The sequence below is a fragment of the Phascolarctos cinereus genome, unplaced genomic scaffold (genome assembly GCF_003287225.1).
Source record: "Phascolarctos cinereus isolate Bilbo 61053 unplaced genomic scaffold, phaCin_HiC Scaffold_2;HRSCAF=192, whole genome shotgun sequence".
In the NCBI taxonomy this organism is placed as follows: Eukaryota; Metazoa; Chordata; class Mammalia; order Diprotodontia; family Phascolarctidae; genus Phascolarctos; species Phascolarctos cinereus.
Window position 1 is genome coordinate 147,842,485 of NW_027555625.1, and position 22,942 is coordinate 147,865,426.

A 22,942-nucleotide genomic window follows, 5' to 3' on the forward strand; every position below is an offset into this window, starting at 1 on the left:
TGAGTTGACGTTAAAAGAGGGGTAATGATCTCATAAGAAAATATAAGGCATGCAGGAGGGCAAAAAGTAGTTTAGTTTTGCAGGGATATTGAGTACATGGAAGGAATTAATGAGATAAGACTGGAAAGGCAGGATAGTGCCAAATTGTGGAGAGCCTTGAATACCAGAAAAAGGAATCTGAATTTGATTCAGCAGGCAGCAGGGAAAGCCTGAAGATGTTTGAATAAAGGAGTAAGATCACCTTTTGAGCAGAGATGGGGTGCTGGTAGAACGTTAGGTCCGAGGGCAGGGGACTGTTCATGTTTGTATTTGCACCTGGCATAGCTCTTGGCACACAGTAGGCACCTAATAAATACTTACTGATCAAGTCTGAGCTTTAGATAAGCAAGTTATTTTGAAAATTATATGAAAGATGGAATGGCAGGCATAAATAATGGAGAACTGACTTGCTAGGCAGTTATGGTTCAGGTGGGTAGTAATAAGGGTCTGTTCTAGGACGGTGTCAACAGATGAAGAGATAGATAAAAGATATTTAACAGATACAGAAGCAACATGACTTGGTTATGTTGACTGGGTATAAGGTGAGAGAGAAGGTAAAGGCAAATTTTCTGCCTATCAATGTATACAATGCCTGTGATTTCATTGATTTAGGGAACTCCTAGGAAGGAAACTCTTTACCACTTGAGATTAGCAAGTGTTCTGAACTTTAAGTCTTAGAGAGCTACTTGGGGGACACTGAGATGTTAAGTGACTTCCCCAGGGTCACAAAGCCTATCTATCTATCTATCTATCTATCTATCTATCTATCTATCTATCTATCTATCTATCTATATCTATCTCCAAGGCAGGACTTGAACTCAGGTCTTCATGACTCTGATGCCAGTTCTCTATCCATTACACCAGCTATTTTCAAACTCGTTGGTTTCAGGACACCTTAACACTCTTAAAATTGAGGACCCCAAAGTGCTTTTGATTATGTGGATGATATCTATTGGTATTTACCATGTTAGAAATTAAAACTGATAAATGTTTTTAAATTAATTCATTAAAATGAACTATCATGTTAATATAAATAACATATTTTATGATAACTATTTTCTAAAACAAACAAAAACCTTAGTGAGAAGAGCAGCAGTGTTTTACATAATATCTTGGTATTCTTATGAAAAGTTTTGATCTTGTAGACACTCTGAAAGGTTCTCAGAGACTCCGGGAGTCTTCAGATTACACTGAGACTCACTGTACTATATGATGATGCTTCTCAGCTTGGGGCTAACATATGTGGCAATAAATGGGATACAAATAAGTATAAACCATATCCTTGATCAAGGAACATGAGGACATAAAACAAATGACTACAATACAAGGTCATATGTGATAAATGCCAAACAAATAGTATACAAGTAGTGCTAAGGAAGGAAGGATCATTTCCCAATGATAGGGAGAAGCAACATTTAAATGGGCTCTGAAAATGCTACCACTTAATATTGATGGTGATGCTATAATCCAAAGCACAAGGCTGTCTTAAGCCAAAGTTACTTCTACTGATTAATTTCTAGCAGAGATAGTCACCTACAGAGTAGGTACGAGATAGTCTTTATGTGTTTTTCATACTACAAAGAGCTTTGCTTACTTACGAAGCTGACGTGGCAAATGGAAAAGACAATAATGACTTTTTGGGGAAAAAAGTTATGATTTGAGCTAGAGTTCCTTTAAAAAAAGCTTTTAGAACTCTGTTGAATAAACTGTGCAACAAGTTTGCCTTAATGCTTGACCTTTCCCCATTTATTTATTTATTTTTTGTTGTTGTTGTTGTTTTTTGTTTTTGTTAGGCAATGGGGTGAAGTGACTTGCCCAGGGTCACATAGCTAGTAAGTGCTATGTGTCTGAAGCCGCATTTGAACTCAAGTCCTCCTGAATCCAGGGCAGGTGTTCTATCTAGTGTGCCACCTAGCTGCCCCCCTTTTCCCATTTATTGAGATTTTCTTTTTTTTTTTTTTAAAACGTAAGATTTAAACTTACAAGTTCATGAGCCAGGGATTATGTTCTCTCATGCTTCAATCAGTAATCATGACACAAAACCAATGGGACCAGGAAATACTGAACCTGCGTTAAAATATACCTTGGTCTAGCCACTTCACTGAAATTCTCTTGGCAGATCTTACGTCATTGCTTTAGCTAACAACTGTTGATAAAAAGTGATGAGTCAGAAGAAAAAAGCTTTGACTACAGGGTATGGGTAATCACTGACATTGCAAAGTGGTAGCATGTGTGAAAGGAGATTTCTGCCAGTTTGTAATAAAAGGCTAATGATTCTTTGGGTTTAGATGATAAACTTCATAAGAATCTGCTTTAAATTCAAATAAATAATGATCTTTACAGAGAGGCATGATTAACATTGAGACTTCAGTGAAGCATCCAAGCAGAAGGCACAAAGTCAGCACCCTTAATTAGCCTTCAAAGAAAAAGATGAAAGAGAGAACAGTTAGTTCCCTGTATCCCCACCCTGCCGCCTGCTGTTCTCAGTATCATCTCCATTGTAAAAGCTCTTTTAAGAATTTTAAGTCAGCTGTTATATTTATTGAATAAATATATCTTTATAATTACCTAGTTTTGACAAGTCAGGAAGACAACAGTTTAATAATGTGAAATTTAAATAAATGAAAGATCTACTTAAGCTGCTTGTGCAGGTTATAATATGGTAGGGACCTAAGAGTGTAGCTCTCATGGAAGTCATTGTTAAAATGCATTTAAAATCAACAAGCTCCTGCCATGTACCAGGCATTGAGGAGACAAGACAGAAATGAAATGCCTGTTCCCTGGATGGCCTCCATGACCCTACACTCCACCAGGAGAAATAGCATACACACACGCAGCACGTACACAGACACACAGTGTGCCTACATACCAAGTGTGGATAAGGTAAATACAAAGCCATCGAGTTGGGGAGAGAATTAGGAGGGGCTTCATGTCAGAACTGGTTCCCGAGCTGAACCTTGCAGGGAGCTTGGGATTCTGACAGAGGTATGTGAGAAGGATGTGAGAATTCCAGCCATTGGGTGGGTACAGGCTAGGTGAAGGAAAATTACTTCAGCTGTTGGCCACAGGACAGTTTGTTAACTCAGTCAATTGAGCAGCAAACATTTATTGAGTGCTAGGCATAAAGATGAATAAGTAGCCCTTTCCCTAAGGAACTTCCATTCTAATGGGGAAAATCATTGCACAAGAACATATAAAACACATACAAAGTAAATACAAGGTGATTTTGGAGGAAGGGATCAGGAAAGACTCCATGTGGGAAGTGGTGCTTGAAGTAAATTTTAGGCAAAGTTGGGCCTTCTGAGAGTGGAGGGGAGAAGGGATTCATTACAAATATGGGACAGAGGGAGAGTGGATGGAAGGTAGCATGGAACCCAGGGCTGCTTCAGAACAAGGACTCATATCTAGATCTCCTCTTTAATTTGAAGGCAACTCTCCTTTTACTTCGTCTTGATGACAGCTATCATTATTTGTTAAGTGATCTGGGAAAAGCAAACAGTGTGCATAATTGTCTGATATAGTTGGGCCAAATTAAGATACACATACCTTTCGATTGCTACTTACAGATCTCTATCTTACTGTCAACCTAAGAGATTAAATCTCAAAAAAAGTAAGAAAACCCTCTAAATTCCAGAACTATCTATCTATCTGTATATGTATATATGGAGAAGGAGAGAGAGAGAGAGAGAGAGAGAGAGAGAGAGAGAGAGAGAGAGAGAGAGAGAGAGAGAGAGAGAGCTGAGATGATACGATTAAGTAAAATGAAAAGATATGAAAGTCTATTGAGTTTCTTCCTTACAATTCACACATTCTTATTTAAGACTTCTGGTCAGCAGGAGAACATTGTACACAGTAATAGCCATGTTGTGTGATGACTAATATTGATAGACTTAACCCTTCTCAGCAATACCAGGATCTAAGACATCTCCAAAGGCCTCATGATGGAAAATGCTATCTACAACCAGAGAAAGAACTATGGAGTTTGAATGCAGATTGAAGCATACTATTTGCTATTTTTTTTTCTGTTGTGTTTTGTTTCCTCTTTCTGGTGGCTCCTCATATTAGTTCTAATTCTTGCTTACAACATCACTAATGTGAAAATATGTTTAATAGGAATGTATGTGTATAGCCTGTATCAGATTGTGTGCCGTTTTGGGGAGGGAGGTGGAGAAAAATTTAAAACTCAAAAGCTTATGAAAGTGATTGCTGATAATTCAAAATAAATTAATTAAATTAAAATAAAATATTAAAAACACCTGGTCAGAACACTAAAATATCAATAGTGGTTCACAAAGGCACCAAAATACAGTAACACTCACCTTTGTCCTCCAGGGCTTGCCATGCATCCATGGAAATTTTGTTAAATGGTGTAGAAGCAAGTTGTGCAGCAGATGTAAAATCCCTTGTGCTATTAGGACTGGGCGCCAAAGTTTTGTTATAGCGTACACCCCATATAGTACAGTCATCCAAGGGCTCTGGTGCCTGAAATCCTTCCTATATGTAAGAAATAATGAAAAGTAACAACCTTCTCAATCCTAATGAAAATTTAAGTTTTGATAGCTTTTTAAGATGTTCAAACCACATGAATCAAAGATAACACATATTAACAGCTGCCAAATGTAAGAAGTTATTTTAGTCCTATTACTATAGACGTTGCCAATAATTCTTTTTACAATTGTGATTTTTGTTTTTTAAAGGTATTATATAAAATTCAAGTAATTAACTGGCATATTTCTAAGAAAAAGGTCAAACAGGTTGTCAGAATGAATAGAGTAGAGATTAGCTTGTCTAAGACTTTTAGCAGTAGAATACAAAATATCAGAAGAGGATTCAGCTTTGTTTTTTCAGGCTGGAACATTCTAAAGTTATAGTAGCACCCTGTTGGCAAACTGGCATACGGGACAAATAGGATGAAGGAAAACTCAATACAATTCAATTTACATTTATCAAGGACCCACTATGTGCAAAGCACTTTGAGATACAAAGATAGTAAGAAAGAGTAGCCAGCCAAGGAACTTGAAATCTGGTAGAGGTAGGTAAGGTAAATACACAAATAACCGTAGTACCAATAGTTACAGCTTGCATTTATGTAGTACTTTAAGGTTTATAAAGTGCTTGACAAACATGACATCCTCCCTTGTACTCTGAGATAAGTGTAATTAAGGACAGTATAAATACAGTTATTTGGGGGGTGAGGATTTTAAAGAGGGGTGTTTTTCTGGTTTTTTGGAGTTATTTTTAGTGGTGGTGAGAAGGCAGAAGAGAAAGAATCTGGAAAAACTTCATTAAGGACAGAAATTTGAGGTTAACCTAAAAATTTTGACAGGAAGAAATAGGTCAGGGGCAAAAGGTAAGTGAAGCATTCTAAGCAGAAGGAAAAGTTTGAGCTGAGGTATGGAAAAAGAGAAATAGAAGACGCATTTGAGGAATAGTGAATAGTCTACTTTGGCTACAATGGAGGATACATATAAATAAGTAGGAAATTAAAAGAGAAGCTGAGGCCATATTACAAAAGGCACTGCATGCCAATCTAATGAATTTCTATTTCATTCTACAGGCCACTTAAGGTTGAGAAGGTGAGAGATATCACTAGAGCTATGCTTTAGAAAAAGCATGTGATGTGGCAGTGGTGTATAAAACAGATCAGAAAGGAAAGGTACTAGAAAAAGGGAGACTAGTTAGGAAGTTTTTGACATCCAGGTAAGAGCTAAAGAAACCTGAATAGATGAATAGAAAAGGGAGAAAAGGTATTAAAGAAAATGCGGTGTTGAAGTCTATAGGCCTTTACAACTGATTAGATAATATAGGAGGCATAGAAAGAGTCCTCCCAAAAAATAACATAAAAGGCAGAACTTAGAACCGGGGTGACTGGGAGAATGGTAGTGCAATTGAGAGAAGTAGGAAAGACAGCAGAGGCAGTTTCGGAGCTGAAAAAAAAGTTGTTGGGTTTTTTTTGGCTAGGCAGTGGGGTTAAGTGATTTGCCCAGGGTCACACAGCTAGTCAGTGTTATGTGTCTGAGGCCGGATTTGAACTCAGGTCCTCCTGAATCCAGGGCCGGTGCTCTATCCACTGCACCACCTAGCTGCCCCTGAAAAAAATAAGTTTGGTTTTAAACATGTCGTATTTTTGGTACTGGTGGGTACTGGAGGCAACTGGAAAATAGAGGCTGGAGCTGGGGAGAAAAGTCAGGTCTAGTAATAGAGATTTGGAAATTATTACCATGGAAGTGACAGCTGAAACCATGGAGGGGGGGATGAGATTCCTGAAGAAGACAGTATAGGAAGACCAGAGGGATAATGACTAAGGTTGTGTACTGGTTAAAAGTACCAATGGCTTTGTTATTCATGTAGCACATGTATTGACTGGTTGATGTTTCATAACTTTGTTTTGTATTTTCCCCTTCAACTTCAAAGTTGGAGCTATATATTTCACTCCATAAGTTTATTATAACTGAATAATGTCTTAGCACTTTAATATCAAGAGAAGGGTGAAGTTTGGACTTTTCATTAACAGTGGAGAAAGATTTCCTTGGGTCAATACTGCTGTGGAGAAGGAAACTGGGTTTTCTTTTTCATTCATTTAAGGCTATCTAAACTAAATTCTGACAACTGGATTCATTAGTTCTTAGCCTTCAAATTATCTCTGTCTGTCTGCCCACTTCCCTCCCCAAAAAGAACTGTAAACATCTATACTCTTCATTACTTCACAAGCTATTTGAAGAGATAAGCTAAAGGCACTAAATTGAATTAGATATTTCTTCATGTTTGTAAACTGCTACAATTTCACTAACTTCAAATCCCAAAGTCTTAGGACTCTCTTTCCTAAACATAGGTTATAAATAATGCCTTATATTTGTCAGGCCTCCAAAAATTCTTTCACATATATTCTTTTTTAATTATCAAAACACTTGTTAATCTACCATTCATTTTCTCATTTTCAGTTCCAGGGCTGTTGAATAGTGCTAGAGAAAACACAAGAAGCCCACTACAGCTGGGCTCTTGCTGATACTTGACAATTCTTTTTACTCTGCTCTCATTAACCCTCTTTCTCACAGCCTATATTATCTAGTATAAACCTTTTTTCCTTTCCTCTCACCCTCAACCTTCTAATTAACGAGAACATTGATGCCAAACTACAGGAACTCCCTCATTACCACACCTTTGTTTCTCAAAACCCCTCAGCAGCACCGTCCACTTGCTTATCCTTTCTTTCAGTCACAGGAAGCTACTCTTCAGGCTTCTTCTACCTCTATCTAATCCCATTCTTCCTCTCTCTCCAAGAGACCAAAAGCCCAGTCATCTCCTCTTGCAATCTTTCTCTTAGTTTCTTCTCATCTGTTTAATAAACACTTTTTTCCCCAGAGGAATGAATGAATAAATAAGTATTATGGTCCCCTTAATGGCTGTGGCAGAAGGGTCGAACAATTTCAAGCTCATTAGGCCTTTTGAATGCTTTCTTTCCACTATACTTACATTTGGTTTGGAAGCAGATCTGCTTGTAGGTCGTTCACCAAAGAATCTGATTCCCGTGATTTTGTTTTTAGGCTGTGTTAATCTAGAAAAGATTGGTAATCTTTTAAATAAATTTGAGTAGCACAGAAGAAAGCCAAATTTGCAAACAAGACAGACTAAATAAACTGAAAAGATGGTGATAGAAAAAAAAATCAGCTGTCCTGTTAGATGAGATTCTATCAGTGTAGATATCCTTTACCCAATGAAACAGATGAATGCAAAACTTTATCTAGTTTTATCTAACAAACTAATTTAACTGATTTTTGTCATAAAACTAGAGATTTATTCGCCTGGAAGGATGGGTTAGGGAATCCTAAATACTTCACTCAAAGCTCTGGCACAAAAGGAAAAGGTCTGCTGGCAAATTGGAAATCATGCCCCTCCCCTCCTGCACCTAGCAGTTCATTTTTTCTTTCCAAGATTTTTCTGTAGCCTTTCCAATCCCTAGACAATATGATTTTCTCCCATGTCTTGAAATTCCCTTTCTTTATTATATCTCTGGAAGAGAATTTTCATCGACAATCAGCTGCCATCTACTAGTGAAGTATAACAATATTCCCTAGTTAGAAAATGGCCATCATTTGAAGCTTCAGGTAATGTAAAACCATTTTCTACTCTTTAAATGCTGTGAGCCCAAATTTTATATATTTAATTTTACTCAGAATGAGGGATGGCTATATACTATCCAAATTTTCTTAGGCAAGTTATTTAACCCCTTTGGGCCTCAGTTTTCTCTTCTCTAACATCATCAGTTCATAGATTAGAGGCTGAAAGGTATGATAGATGAAAGCCAGTCCAACTTCTTTTTATAAATAAGGAAACTGAGGCCTGGAGGAAAATGATTTGCCCAAGCTCACACAGGTAGAAAGTGGCTGGGCTTGCAGTTGAACTCTCAGGTCCTTTAATTCCAAATGACAAGGTTTACACGAGATGACTGTTAAGTCTCTTTAGCACTCAAATCTTTTGATCCTATAGGACTATGTAATGTTCCATTCCCCTACCCCAAACATTATTATAACTATGTTATTTTACCCAGCATTTTCTTTACTTCCATCTTCAAAGATGGAAAAAGCAGGTGACACAGAAGGGACATCATTAACTCCCCAAGCTCCCAGGGGCTGTATAGGCTCTGCAAGACAGTTAAATATCATCAATTTTGATGTTACAAAAATGACATTTTAACATATTTTATATTATAATTTGTTTATTAATGAGAAAGTAACTAAGTTTTCTGGTTTCTGAAACCAAAGTAACAATATCAACTTTTCAAATATTTAGGTAACCAGTCCCAATTTTCTACTTAAAAACAAAACACATTCAGATATTTATAAGTTTCTTTCAAATATAAATGTGCCTTAAAAACCTATATATATAATTTTTGTAAAATGACCATTTACTTGGCTTATAGCTTTATAAAATCCATTTCTGATTAATATTTGACAATGGCTAATACCTCATCATCTTTCCTCCACAATCAGTTCCACTTCTCCATTTCTGTCGATGGTCCCAACATTCTTCTAACCACCCTGGCCTCAAACCTCAAATGTTTCTAATTTCTTCTCTACTCATATTTAATTAGTTGAGCTGATTCTTCTGTTATAAAATCTCTCATCTCTGCCTTTTCCTTTTCTTTCCCACTGAGAGCTCATGTGTTCCGGCTCTTTTTACTTTATGCTTGGACTACTGCAAGTCTCCTAAGGGCTCTCCCTCTAGCCTATCTTAATTCTAATTAATCCTGCAAAATCACTACTCAATTAATCTAATGTATTATTTTCATCACTTTCTTCACTATTGCCTATTAAAAAAACCAAAAACTTTATTTAGCCTGACATTCAAGACTCTGCTCTGGATCAATCTGATCCTCTAACCTACTTTTCAGCCTTATCTGTTAACAAAGAACATTTCCTATGGTCAATCAATTCTTTTTTTACTGTCCCTTTGAACCTGTACTCATAAGATCACAGAGCTAGAACGGACCTCAGAGACAATCTAATTCAACCCTCTCATCTTGAGGAGGAAACAGATCTAGGGAGTTGAAGTGACTTGCCCAGGGTCACAGAGCTGATGAGTATGATTGACAGCATTTGAATCGAAGTCCTCTAATACCCTGCATTTTCCCAGCCCAGAAGATCCTACTCTTTTTCTGTTTTTAGAGGCCCACCTCAAGTTTGACCTTCCCTGTGACACCTTTGCTCGTCACCCCAACCCACTGTGCTCCCTTCCTTTTTAAACTCCTCTAGTGCTCATTGTCTCTGCCATTTAATCATATTGGTCTACTGTTGTTGTTCAGCCATTCAGTCGTGTCTGACTCCTTGTGATCCCGTGAACTGTACTGGCCTTGGGATTTTCTTGGCAAAGACACTGGAGAGGTTTGCCATTTACTTTTCCAGTGGATTAACCGAGGTTAAGTGACTTGCCCAGAATCACTCAGTTATTAAGTGTCTGAGGCCGGATTTGAATTCAGGTCTACCTGACTCTAGACCCAGTGCCCTATCCACTGAGCTACCTAGCTGCCTCCTATTAGTCTACTATTGTTCTGTAATTTCTCACCTCACCAACTACACTGTAATCCCACCCAGGCCAGGGACCATGTCTTTACAATTCTGATGTGCCCCATAGACCTTAGTACAGTGTGAGCTGAATCAATATGCATCTGATGAAAATGAAGGAAGGAAGTCATTACTTTGGGAATGGTCCTTAAATATATCATCATCTTGATTCAGAGAGGAAAGTTTATCGTCTTCAACAGAAACTTCAGGATGTGAAGTTTCCTGAAACATATTCATTATAAAACCTTAAAAGAAGAAAAGAAAAGCTCATTACAAAATGATTCCAAGAGAATTTTCATTAATCCATGGCCAGATGTAGTCTAAAAGGCCCCTTACCTAGAGCTTCTTTGGTGTGAACTGTGGGTGAAGGCTGGACTCTCGATGGCGTAGCCTGTATCATTCCTGCTGATGTGTTGGGTGTTACACGAGAAGTACTTACACCAAAAAGTGAAGGTGTTTCAGCTAATGTAAATTGTTTAAGAAAATGTACTGTCAAAATAGTACCAGAACCATAAAGGGAAATCAAAACTGTCAGGAAAGATTTACTACTAAAAGGTAAATTTCATTCTCATTGTCAGCCACTTGTTCTCACATTTTCAGTAATATATTTCCAACAATCACACTACCACCTTCATTGTCATTGCTTTGTTACATAACCTTGACCACATCTCTGAGTTTCCTCACCAGTAAAATGAGTGGATTCGATTAGATGAACTCTAAGGCCACCCTCAGCTCTAACAATCCCTGTCTGAGAGGAATCTCATTTTATCCTTTCATCATTACTGAGACATAAACTCTATCTGTTTTGTAGATAAGGATATTAAAGTACAGAGAAGTTCAGCAATCTGGTTATGATTGCAGAAAGCTAGAATACAGACTCTTCATCTCCTGCCTCTCCCCCAGTGCTCTCTCCACTTCCCATGTATTGCACAATAAGCACATATTAAGTACCTACAACACGCAGACCCGGTGTTAAGGGCCTGGCAAATACAAAAATGAGACACCCTGCACTTGAGCTTACATCCTTCTGAGGGGATACAGCACATGCACAGACAGAGGAATAGAGGATATAAAGAGCAGTGAGGAACATTTAATTGAGGAAGTCAGGAAAGGTTTATTCAAGGTGGTGGCACTTGAATTGAGTCTTGAAAGGAGCTATTGGTTGGGGCAGCTAGGTGGCGCAGCAGATAGAGCACCGGCCCTGAAGTCAGGAGTACCTGAGTTCAAATCCGATCTCAGACCAAACACTTGACACTTACTAGCTGTGTGACCCTGGGCAAGTCACTTAACCCCAACTGCCTTAAAAAAGAAAAAAAAAAAAGAAAGGAGCTAGTGGTCCTAAGTCATGGAGGTGAGGAAGGAGAATGTTCTAGGCCTGGGGGACAAATAGTGAGAATATTCAGTACTGAACTGACTCAACGCAGGAAGACTCACTCATGTAAGAGGGGGAAGGGTGCTTTTCTAACCTGCACATTATTATATGTAGAGCTCATCTTGTGTTCAGAGACCTACAATAACCACCGACAAAAAAAATATAAAAAGTTTTATAGCAATCCCTGTATTCTAAATAGATTAAATCTAAACCCCAGGCTCCCTGAAGGATAGAGGTTACTTTTTCCATTGCAACAAAACAGACCTAGGTATTTTGCCATCAGTAATGAACAGGGGACAACTTTTCATAAGTAAACTTGATTATATGAGTAATTACCTTTAATCTGTGGTCCAGTGTATAGCTTTGATTCATAAATATTTTTATTCACATATCTAATGGAAAAAGAAAAAAAATTGTTAACTGGAGTATAAGCAGTTACTATATTAAGTAAATCCTCAAGAAAGAAGTAATCAGATTACAGCAATCAACTCCTCCTCTTCTAGCCATTCTCGGTTCCAAACCAAAAGCAGAATTTTTTGAACACTCAAGAATACACCTGGATCAATAGATATGTTGTACCTCAAAGAAAAATGCCTAATACTCAAATGGATGTGTGATCTCAACTTGAATGTTTCCTCTAACAGTACAGATTGCAACCCACCCATGCCTGCCTATTCTATGTGCTCTCCTGTAAATCTGCCACAGAAGGTACACCCCATGTGCTTTCTCTAGACACTGTGAAGATGAGAGGGAGGCCTTGGGCTGTCCAATGGTTGTCTCTCATTTCTCTTCCTATCATCTGTTTCTGTGATGACACTTCTACTCCTTCTTCCAAGGTCTTTATGGGTTACACATAGCAGCCTGCTCACAACTAACACACGCCTATTCATTGCTCGCTTTTCAAGTCTTTGGAGACCTTCGTGTTCCATGTCTCTTAGTCATACACCACCATGTACCCCATGAAACAGGTATTAAATGCTTGCCTCAAAACCAGTGATAAAGCATCACCTATGCCAATTCTAACGATACTTCCAGAATTAGGAACTATCTGATAATATGAATACTTTCCTAATCCAAAATGATTAAGTACATTTACAAAAGATTGATTTACATCAAGAGGAGAAGAAATAAAACAAAGCAGAACCTCCTAATAAAAATATATCCCAATTTAACTAAATGCATTAACCATACAAGGGAATTGGCAAGTTTTTAGTTGTTTAGTGAATTAAGTTCTCCATCCTGTCATTAAAAAGTGTTTTTGGACTTCTTTCCTAATTTTCTGGTTATCTTTTCATGGATTTTAAAAACAAATGTGTCTTGGAGACAAAAATGGCATTCAGTATATACGTCCCACATTATTTTTAACATATTAAAGATAGATGATTTGACTTGGGGGATTCCCTTAAGTAGCACCAACCAACTGCTAAGGATAAAGGACACAAGGGGACACATGCACACACACACACACACCCACCATCTCCTTTTATTGTGAGGAAATGGACACCACTCCAGACAGGCATGCTCTGTTTTTAGAAATTTAGAGCGAAAATGTGAAGAAATGTCATAGGAACATTAACCGAAGGAAACGAGGAGTAGTTTGGAGAATAAAAGACATTGGGAGTGCCTGGGACATGAGTTGTCTTTAGTATTTGAGAAGCTATTCTGTGAAAGAGAGATTAAGCTTGCTCTGCTTTGCCCAAGACAGTACACCTAGTAAGAAAAGGTAGAGGTTGAAGAGGCAGACTTTGTTTTGATGTCTAGAAAAAGTCTGGCACAGAACTATGGGTTCCACTTCCCAAAAGGCATTCAAGTTAAGGCTGGATGCACTTCTGGTTGAGTATGTCACAGAGGGAGGTAGTGTTCAGGTATGGGTTAGTCACTAGGTGGCTACTACATTTTCCTTCCCCTTATTTTCTGTCCTAGTCTGTGGGAAGATATGTAGATTGCTAAAAGTAACTTTAAACTGATGCATAAAAATGCCACCTTTCCTAGATACAGGGGGAGAAAAGCTGTGGCAACAGCCACTCTGGAGAAGGGACTGTGGCTGTGCTGATGAAGAAGACTCTGGGAAGTTCTGCTAGAGGTATGATGGAAACTAAAACTAAGGGGAATTTTAGGGGTGAAGCAGTTATATGTAGTGCATGGCTCAATGAGAAGGCCAGTCAGTCCTGGGACAGTAAAGCTAAGAGGCAGATGTGCCACAAAGTTGTTTTCCAGGCAAGACTGCAGCTCCATATGGAGAAGTTAGTAATGGGGGAGCAGGGGCTAGTTAAATCCAGGATGCCTTACTGCCAGACAGACTCTAAGGTTAGTATAAAAAAATTAAGAAAAAATTCTTGGGCTATAATCAGATTATTCTCTAACTCTATAAACTTGTAAGGGATTTTTTTGTACCCTCTTTCCTTTAATTGCTAGTATCAAAAATACTTTTGGCTTGAATCTATTGGAAATAAAGGGGCAGCTACAAGGCACATGCTTAAAGTAGTAGGAAAGAAAGGAATTGGTGAAGTGCCAGCAAGTATTATTGAGGTTACAGAAAAGAGAGAATGGCATGTTCTAAGAGAGATGCAGGATTTTGATCTATCCCTTCCCCTTCTTGCCAAGAGCTGCCCCCATTTCCTCGGGGATACATACAATGTAGAATGAAAACCAAATGCCAATCACAGATTTCAATAACTAATACAGTAAAAATTAGAATTCTCAAACTGCAAGTTAAAAACACCAACTTGTAAAAATCTCTCAAAATTAAAATCTCCAAGACATTATATGGTTTTCCTTTGGCAGAAAGCATCTTAGATATTAATCTCACACAACTCCCCCTAGGAGACTGAAGGAAATATGTATGAAGAGATTGTGTATCAGAGGCTTTGTCTGGTTTAACAATTACCCCTATGTATTCAAGTTCAAGACTGGCAAGCAAAGATAATTTTGGTTTAACAGTTGGATTTTCTTCAGTAAATATCAAGAAATATCCAGCTGAGTTTTAATATGGGGAAAAAGGTGGATTCAAGAGGGAACCATGATATGTAGTAAAACACTATGCTTCTTTTAGAGTAAATCTTGGAAGCTGGGGGAAGTTTTAGAATAATCTAGTCATTCACTAATGCAACTGTTGTTTATACAAACGTGAAAAGTAAAAAGGTTATTTTATACATACGGTTCTTTAAGTTCCAGATCATGAAAAGACACCAAGTGCTTCTGAAAAGGATCATGCATAATATCCACTTTGCTGTTGTCAGCTCGGACCCGGTGATGGTCTTGACCCTCTCCAGGGTCTTCCTGTGCTTTGTTGGCATCCTTTCTGCATACTGGAACTGGGAAGTCTGTTCCTGGCTGGGGCCTCAGAGAGGCAAGACATGTAACACTTTGGTTGACCCTTGGTAACACTGAGGTAGCAGAAGTGGTGCTTGCTGGGAGTGGTACAGCAGGAGACACCGTTAGCTGCTGGTCTCTTATGTTAACTGAGGGCTGCTGATTTCTGGCATGATGAGGTCCAGTTGGTTCTTGTGACAAGCGTGCACTTGGCCTCACACATATTGGATGAGCCTTTTAAAGTGAATTCAAAAAGGAAATTAAGTTCAAAATTACTAATGGGTAACTTCAGTCTTGTAAAGCGTTTCTATTCCCTTGGAGCAAATGCCTCCAACTAGTGCCTCCAACTAGTGGATACTTTCACTTCCTGATTTCTCTTTGTTGGTGTTTTCACCTTGGACTTGGAGAATTCTAATTTTGCTATATTAGTTATTAAAATCTGTGATTGTTACTAGTTTTCATTCTACATTGTATATATCTCTGAGGAAATGGGGAAGGCTCTTGGCAAGAAGGAACGTGGATAGTTTTGGAAGGAACTACCATAGAATAGCCTTCTCCCCTTTTCCATGTATAGGGATAACTTTGGCATCTTCTTAATCATTGACACCTGACAGTTAAACTTTTTAACTACTGAACCCCCTTTCAGTTTAGGAAGCAAAAATAGTTTATTCTGTTCAGATTATTTCATTACTAGTTGCACACAGTAAGTACCTGATTGATGAATTATCTTTGGAGGAAAAATGAAACAAAGTCACCACTCCAAAATGTGTGTTTGTAGGGAATTATAGACATTTTGTTAAGGTGTGGCTACATTAGTCTTACCAACAAACAAGAAAAATACTTAAATGCAAAAGAAGGATGATTCAGTAGTCCAAGATTGCTTCTATTGGCTAACAGACTTATAGTCTTGGATTCTCTCTTAAAATAAAGAGAACATTTATTTTAACTGTCATACTATGGTTAGTAGAAAGCAAACTGAACTATAGTTAAAAGCATAGGACTTGGTTTGAGTCTTACTTCTAGAAGTCTTGTGACCTTGGGCAGGTCGCCTGACCCCTGGGACCCCAATTTCTCTAACTCCAAAATGAACAGGTTGGACTAGGATCTATCCCAGCCTTAACAATCTATGAACAGCCTATACATGAATATCAGAATAATCTAGAATGTGTCAGTGGGGGGGAACTTTGCAGGGAAGTCCTAGAGAGTTGCTTAAAGCACACAGAGGTTAAATAATTTGCCCAGGGTCATAAAGTTATTAAGTTTCAGAGGTTACTTTTAAACTTTTAAAGTCTCCTTGACTCCGAGCCCATTATGCTACACTACCTCGACTGTTTAAGTCACAGAAATTTTAGGTTCAAATATATGTGAAAGTAGAGTCTAAACTCCCTTTCTTATTCTGTTCCTACCCTTACAGTTTGCTGAGAATTTCAGGAGAAATTGTAGCCATTACCAGCTCAGTACTTGACCTCTTGTTAAATTGTGACATAATTAATGTTGAAACAGAATAAAAGTCTAGCAGGCATAGTGGACTAAAAATATTTTTAAAACTCCGAAAGCCACTAACCAATAAAACAGAACTGGTAAATGTTATAATAGGGAGAATAAAGTAGCTCTTTAGCACTAAAGACCAATTTTGGATTTAGAAGAAGGCCCAGTCTTTGATATGGAATAGGTTGCCATTTATAATTTAGGGGTCAGAAAACAGTACCTTCCCATGCCTTCCTATCTACTTTTTAGAATCCTTTTCTTCCTTCAAAGCTTAGCCCAGGCGCCAGCTCCTTTGGAAGGCCTCTCCTCATTCTCCCAGCCCAAAGTTGTCAGAGCTCTTCCTGGCTCCAAATTCCCTCTTATTTTACTATGATACTTAACCACTCATCTGTGCACATGCTTAGCCCACTCACTTCTACCCTGTATAGCATAATCTGGAGGGCAGGGATGCTTTCATTTTTTTCATTGTACCCCTAGCGCTTCATTTGTAATAGGCTGTTAATGTTTGCCCAGTTGAATTTACCTCAGCTCTACCCTGGAGAGCAGCTGCATTTCCCTGTGACGTCTTCATCACCTCAGCCAACTGCTTGTGAAGTTCATCCATTTTCTGTTTTAAAAGCTGATCCTCAAAAGCATCGGCTTCTTTCCTTTTTAAGTATTCTTTGTCTTCATTCACTTGATGTAAAAATACATTAAAATACATTAATTTAAAGCCTCATATGTAAGATGAAGTCCATAAGACATATCTATACATGCTCAAAGGTGATTTTCAGGTGGAGTAATTTCTGGACTTCATGCTAAGTGAGATTTCTACTGACAGAGCACACCAACAGTTTAAGGAACACGATATTGCTGAAGCCGTATTTGCAATTTTCATTACATCTTTGTCGGTCTACACCAATAGTATTTTTTAGGCTCAGAGCCTCTTAATCTTACTTACACACGCTCACGTGCAAACGTGCATGCACACGTACACTTATTCATCTAATAACATCTTCCAATAACAATGTACTAAAGTTTTCAGCAACAAATTTGGATCAACTTAAGAATAGTCACTGTGAGCACAGCGTATAAACTTAGCAAGTTCTTGAGAAATTCAGTGAAACTGACTCCTCCATAAGAGTTCAAAGGAAATATGATAATGTTCATTAAAAGATCAGTCTAGAAACATTTTTAAAATGGCAATCAACATTAAGTCATTACCACATGGAATGCAGCTATTTATAGACTAGTTTTTGCTAGTGCTTAGTAGCTCTGAATCCGAATGAATGAGGTATGTAGCTTAACACTCTGTTAGTTAGCCTGGGTGTTTTGGGGAGAGGCTTCTGGACACATGATTTCATCAGTTGTGGGAAACTTCACCAATTGTAGATCACTATATTCTGTAACTGATAATCTTAAGACAGTTGCCTGGAGTTCTGGCAAATTATGTGATTTATCTGTGGTTACAGTGTTTGCAGGCGTTAGAGGAAGGGATTTGTACCTAGGTCTTTTTGACTTCAAGGCTGGCCTTCTGGCCAGTAGACCACACTGCCTCTCAAGTTTTTTACTTATAAAAATACATTTTTGCTCTCCACAGTTTGTGCTCACTTAATGTTGTTGATCAATGGTTCAGAAGTAGAGATGATTTTTTTTTTTTGGAGAGGGTGGGCCTGGTGGCGGAGGTGGGAAGGAAAAACCAAAACACAGTGGATAGAATCCAACAGATTCACATGTTCAATGGTCACTGAAATCTGAGTAGGTTGATTTTCCTTCCTCCAAAATTCATGTTATCACAATAAATTCCAAACATATGGAAATCTTCTGTAAGGTTTCTGTATTATGAAGGGAAGACCGACTGTACATAGATTCTACATAAGAGGGATGATTTAACTCACTATGTTTTACCCAAATCCTCACAGTAGGTTAAAGTCCACTTTTATTTCTTCAGTAACAGTATTTATCCAGGAAAACACCCATTAACTTAGATGCTAATCATGGATCTTTTCTTCATAAGAAATAATTTACCTAGAGATTTAAGAACACTACTTGTAGAAATCATAAGAACCTAAATACTTCAATATAGTCAGGATTTCATTCATGTGTGTATTTTCCTCTACTGTTACAGGTGGCAGCCCACCCCCATCTTCTTAACTGATGAGTCTCTATTGATATGATCCACAGATGATCTACACAACAGAAACCTTCCTCTAGGTATTTTTACGTTTTGTGGGACTTGTGCTGTCCCTCTGTTATTCTTCACTCTTGCTACACAATTAGCCCAAATACTTCGGGAATGATATTCCTTTTGCCACTTTTGCATACAAGTCAAGAGTCCAGAAACTACTTCATCCAACAAATACCAGCTTTTTGCCAAGAGGAGAGAATTAGTGATGGGCAGCATCAGTTTAAAATAGAAAGTCATTTCTATAACACTACAGAGGAGTACAGCAGAAGATTACAAACAGTATTGCCCCATAAACCCGTGCAAAGTAGAGGAGAAAAGTCTATGGAACTCTCGGAATAAGAGCCAACTAAACACTACCAAACCAAGAGTGTCACAGATGAAGCTGGCAGGGGAACAAAAGATAAAAGATAGAATGTGTCAAACGCTAAGAGGCAAAGATTACATCAGTTAAACAAAGTAAGGTTACAAGATTAATTTTGATTCAAATCTCGGACGTTACTGGTGTCAGCAGCTGCTTGTCTGTGTTCAAGTAACGCTTTTTTCAAACTGAAGGTGGCAGTGTATAAGGCAAATGTGGGAAACCTATATGAGAGCCATAAGTCACTTGTTTTCACCAGTAGTGTAGGTAGGCTTGAATGCTATATGATATTAAGATTACTTATGATAGAAGCTCAGATTTAAAACAAACAATGGGAATAGGTAAGTTGTGGTCAATTTGATGACATAAATTGATCTAGCTTAGGGCAAGTGTTTAAGAGGCATGACTAAGATGGGAGCACTTAATCCATAACAAAGTGAACTAAATGGGAAGAAATTAACTTCATTTGACTTAGGAACCTGTGAGAATCTCATAGTGAGTCCTCAACTACTTATCTTGTCAGGATTTAGGGGAATGCTCTTCAGCTCTCTTGACAGTAACTGAGGGCTCCTCTCAGCAAGTTCTCATAGAGGAGGCTATTATGCAATATAAGCTGGATCACATGGCCCTTGAGATAAGGAACAAGAAGTCAAATAAAAAGCACAATCATAAATACCCCATTCTTTTTGTTTTCTCAGTTGCTTGTGCTTCTGAGCTCTCAGTTCCTCGAAGGATAATTCTGAATCTCCACAAATGAGCTTATCTTTGCAGTACATACAGACTTGCTTGATATCACTCCTGGATGCTAATGAAGATTGCTGGACTGAATAACCTGATTTAGAAATGATGATACGTTGTTCTCTGTAATGGAGAGACACAGCACATACATTCACCACTGTATACTTTATGCTGCTCTGCTTTAAAGGAAATCAATTATTTACACACAGACTGTACTTGCATTTTTGATTCTTTACTCTGAGTAGACGACTGCACTGCAGAGGGAAGTGGATCCTTAAAAAAAAAGTAGACAAAAACTGCAATGGACTCTTTGCATTAAAATACATTTTTACCCAATAAACTCTGCCTAATAGTCTGAAACTGCTAAAAAAAAATCAAGTACCTTTGTTTTTTTAAACCAATAATATTTACCATTAATATTTAAGGTTTCTACTCAGTGTGTTTATCTTGCAACAAATTATCTCACAAATAAAACTTGTGATGCTGACAATCACTGGAAGCCAAATATAAAATAAAATGCAATACATTACTTGATGTGGGAGAAGGGTACCTAAATTATCTTAAGACATCCATCAGTACATAATCCTGGCAATGATCTATTACAGTGGTGTCAAACTCAAAAAACAAACAAACAAACAATGACGACAACAAAAACAACAACAACAACAACAGCCAACTGGTTCAGGCTACACTGGTGAGTTTTGCAGAATTTGATACCTCTAGTCTACTGTACCAGACACTGATCAGACTGAAGTATAAAGTTGCTATCTTCACTTGCTGGACTTAAGTACTCTCCCCCAAAATCTGACAATAACATAACTATATTTTCTGTGGCAGATTTTCCCCCAATCTTAAGGGATATTTTATAATAACAAAATAATAATAATAGAAAATAATTTTTGACATGTAATATCAGAATGCCAATGAATCTTAATTAGCTACATCTTAAAATCTCACCTTAAGACAAAAATTCTCAAATGTCTACTTGATTTTACTATCTCAAATTCTACTAAGTGATCAATGACCAACAACTTTGGGCAATACCATTCCTAGTCATGCCATGAATTTGTATAACTATTCTTTTTTGGCTACCTGACTTTTAGGAATGCAAGCTGGGTCACCATTTTCTTGAAGTGATCTTTTTGTTGTCATTTGATTTAAAATTTGAGAATTTCGGAGGGGTTCTGAAGAAAAAGAAATTAATGGAATAATTAGTCAAACAAAAATTCATAACAACCAAAGCTATGAAACAAAAGATTACAGTTATATTTGCAATAAATTTGGGAAATCATATATTATTCACATATTGCTCATATATAACTACTTTCATTATTTACTGAATGCTTTCTAGAGACTCTTCTAATCAGTCTAATCATTCTTCTAATTAGTACTAATAATTGCAGGGGATGAAAGGAGTTTTAAAAAATTCTAGTAAGCTCAACTAACATGACAGGCCATTTTGAGGCTATTGTTGAAATGTGGTCTTTTCAAGGAGGAGATGAATTTACTCATTATTAAGTAGCATTAAACACATATAATTTAGTATTTAATTGGAACTGAGCAGGCTTGTTGATCCAATTGTATCTTATTCTTTTTGTATGTTCTGTAGTACCTTTATGGTAGTGGCATCCCATCTCCCACCTTCCTCATGGCTAAAAACATCCTCCCACAAGCCCCCACTTAGCTTTTTTTTCTTATAGTAACTGAAATTTCAAAAACCAGTGATTTAGTTCTGCTAATAAGCATCCTAAAGAAATATAAAAATCCCTAAAATTAAGGTGCTAGCTACCAGTCATCCAAACCTTGGTGTGAATTAGTCAGAGCTGCCTCATTAGGGAAAAGGGACTATGTTTGGGGGTCACAGAATTGTGCTATTTTGTAACATGAAGAACTCTGAGGAGAAGGACAAGTTTGGAGTACTGAATTGGTGTGGGGGGAGTTGTGTGAAAACAAGAGAAACCTAGGGAAAGAGAAACAGGAGGTTGTTAAAGAAATTTCATCTAATTTAAAATTTTGCTTAGGGCTATCCTTGTATCCAGTAATAGAAATCATTCATGTATTCAGCTTGCATGGTTCCCAAGATCCTTATCTTAGGATAATAGTACTATAGCTCAGATACTCTTTAGGTTAAACAGATTTTTGCAAACTATCTTAGATATAATTAATTATACAACTGAATAACTTTATAATTAAACTTGTTTATAAATTGGTGGCTAACTTTGCTGAGCATATTCCCTGCTCTTAAACAATGTTGTCTACAGGGAAAGAACCTCTATCGACCTTGTATCCTCCTATATCATCTAGTACAACATTCTAGGTATTAAAAGCTATTTTTGTCTAAATTAGTAACAACTTCAACTTAGGAAAACACATTTTTACCTTGAGCTGGCAAATGTGTTCCAATCATTCGGTTCTGGAATAAACTAAAAAGAGAGTAAGAGTTAAGAATAAAATTCAACCAAAAGTAGATGTCACTTTTAAACATGCAATTTTGTTAAAATTAAATGAAACTGAAATGAACCTATTAAGAGACTGATAAATTCATGTAAATTAATATGACATGAAATAATAGGGTTGCTTTGAATAAACAAACTTTATAAATGTTTGTTATACCATATAGGCTAATGGCTCCCTTAGTGGGTCTTATCACCTTGAGTACTCTCTCCAACAATAAAGATTGTGACCCCTCCATACTTCATCTATGCAAGTCTTGTCCATGACTTTCTATAAAATTAGCCTTAGGTAATCTATCTGAAGTGCTACAGGCCTTCCTCTGATTGTTTTAATACTTTTTGGTTAGTGGTTCAGGATCTGGGCTGTTCACATATCTTTTTTTACCTCCTCATTCTTGCTCCACAACCAGCCAAATATTCTTTTCCAATCATACACACTCTCGATACCTCTTTTGTTACTTAGAGGATCACAGATTTAGAGCTGAAAGAGAGCTAACTTGTTGCATACAAGTTATCATGGGCAATGTGCTGCAGATTCCGTATGTGCCATCACCATCCTTTGGTCCACCTGCAACACTGATCTGTTTGATATGGTCACATTATATCATTTGCAGCCACATAGAATTACCCCAAGAAGACTGGTGTAATGAAGTTAAGTATATGCAGCAACAAGCAGCTCAGGGAATCACTGAATGTTCTGCACTGCTGCCCCAAAGGAATCTATTTTCCTCTCTTCTTAGTCAATTTGGACCCACCTTGGGACCATCTTTAGTGCCTATTCAAGTTATGTACTGATCAACTACATCACTGGGCTGTCTATTTAGGCTTATGTCATAATCTTGGCAACAAATTTTTCATTTGCTTGGCTTTTCCAATGAGAAAGGATAAGTAGATTTCCTTTGAAAGACTAGATCTTACTGAAGAAGACCAAAAGTTCAAGGTAATCAATGTCTC

At 37.5% G+C, this 22,942-nt stretch overlaps 1 protein-coding gene across 1 annotated transcript in view; it reads right to left on the reverse strand.

Moving 5' to 3' along the window:
• BUB1 (BUB1 mitotic checkpoint serine/threonine kinase) overlaps window positions 1-22,942 on the reverse strand; it is a 53,087-nt gene that overhangs the window by 17,620 nt on the left and 12,525 nt on the right. The window contains exons 5-16 of the mRNA XM_020987948.2: window positions 21,915-21,958; window positions 20,628-20,719; window positions 19,756-19,808; window positions 19,474-19,658; window positions 16,796-16,947; window positions 14,630-15,018; window positions 11,809-11,864; window positions 10,437-10,562; window positions 10,235-10,345; window positions 8,584-8,680; window positions 7,513-7,594; window positions 4,359-4,533 (exon numbers count right to left, since the gene is read on the reverse strand). Coding sequence (XP_020843607.1) covers window positions 4,359-4,533; window positions 7,513-7,594; window positions 8,584-8,680; window positions 10,235-10,345; window positions 10,437-10,562; window positions 11,809-11,864; window positions 14,630-15,018; window positions 16,796-16,947; window positions 19,474-19,658; window positions 19,756-19,808; window positions 20,628-20,719; window positions 21,915-21,958 — 1,562 coding nt within the window. The remainder of the gene's footprint in view (window positions 1-4,358; window positions 4,534-7,512; window positions 7,595-8,583; window positions 8,681-10,234; window positions 10,346-10,436; window positions 10,563-11,808; window positions 11,865-14,629; window positions 15,019-16,795; window positions 16,948-19,473; window positions 19,659-19,755; window positions 19,809-20,627; window positions 20,720-21,914; window positions 21,959-22,942) is intronic.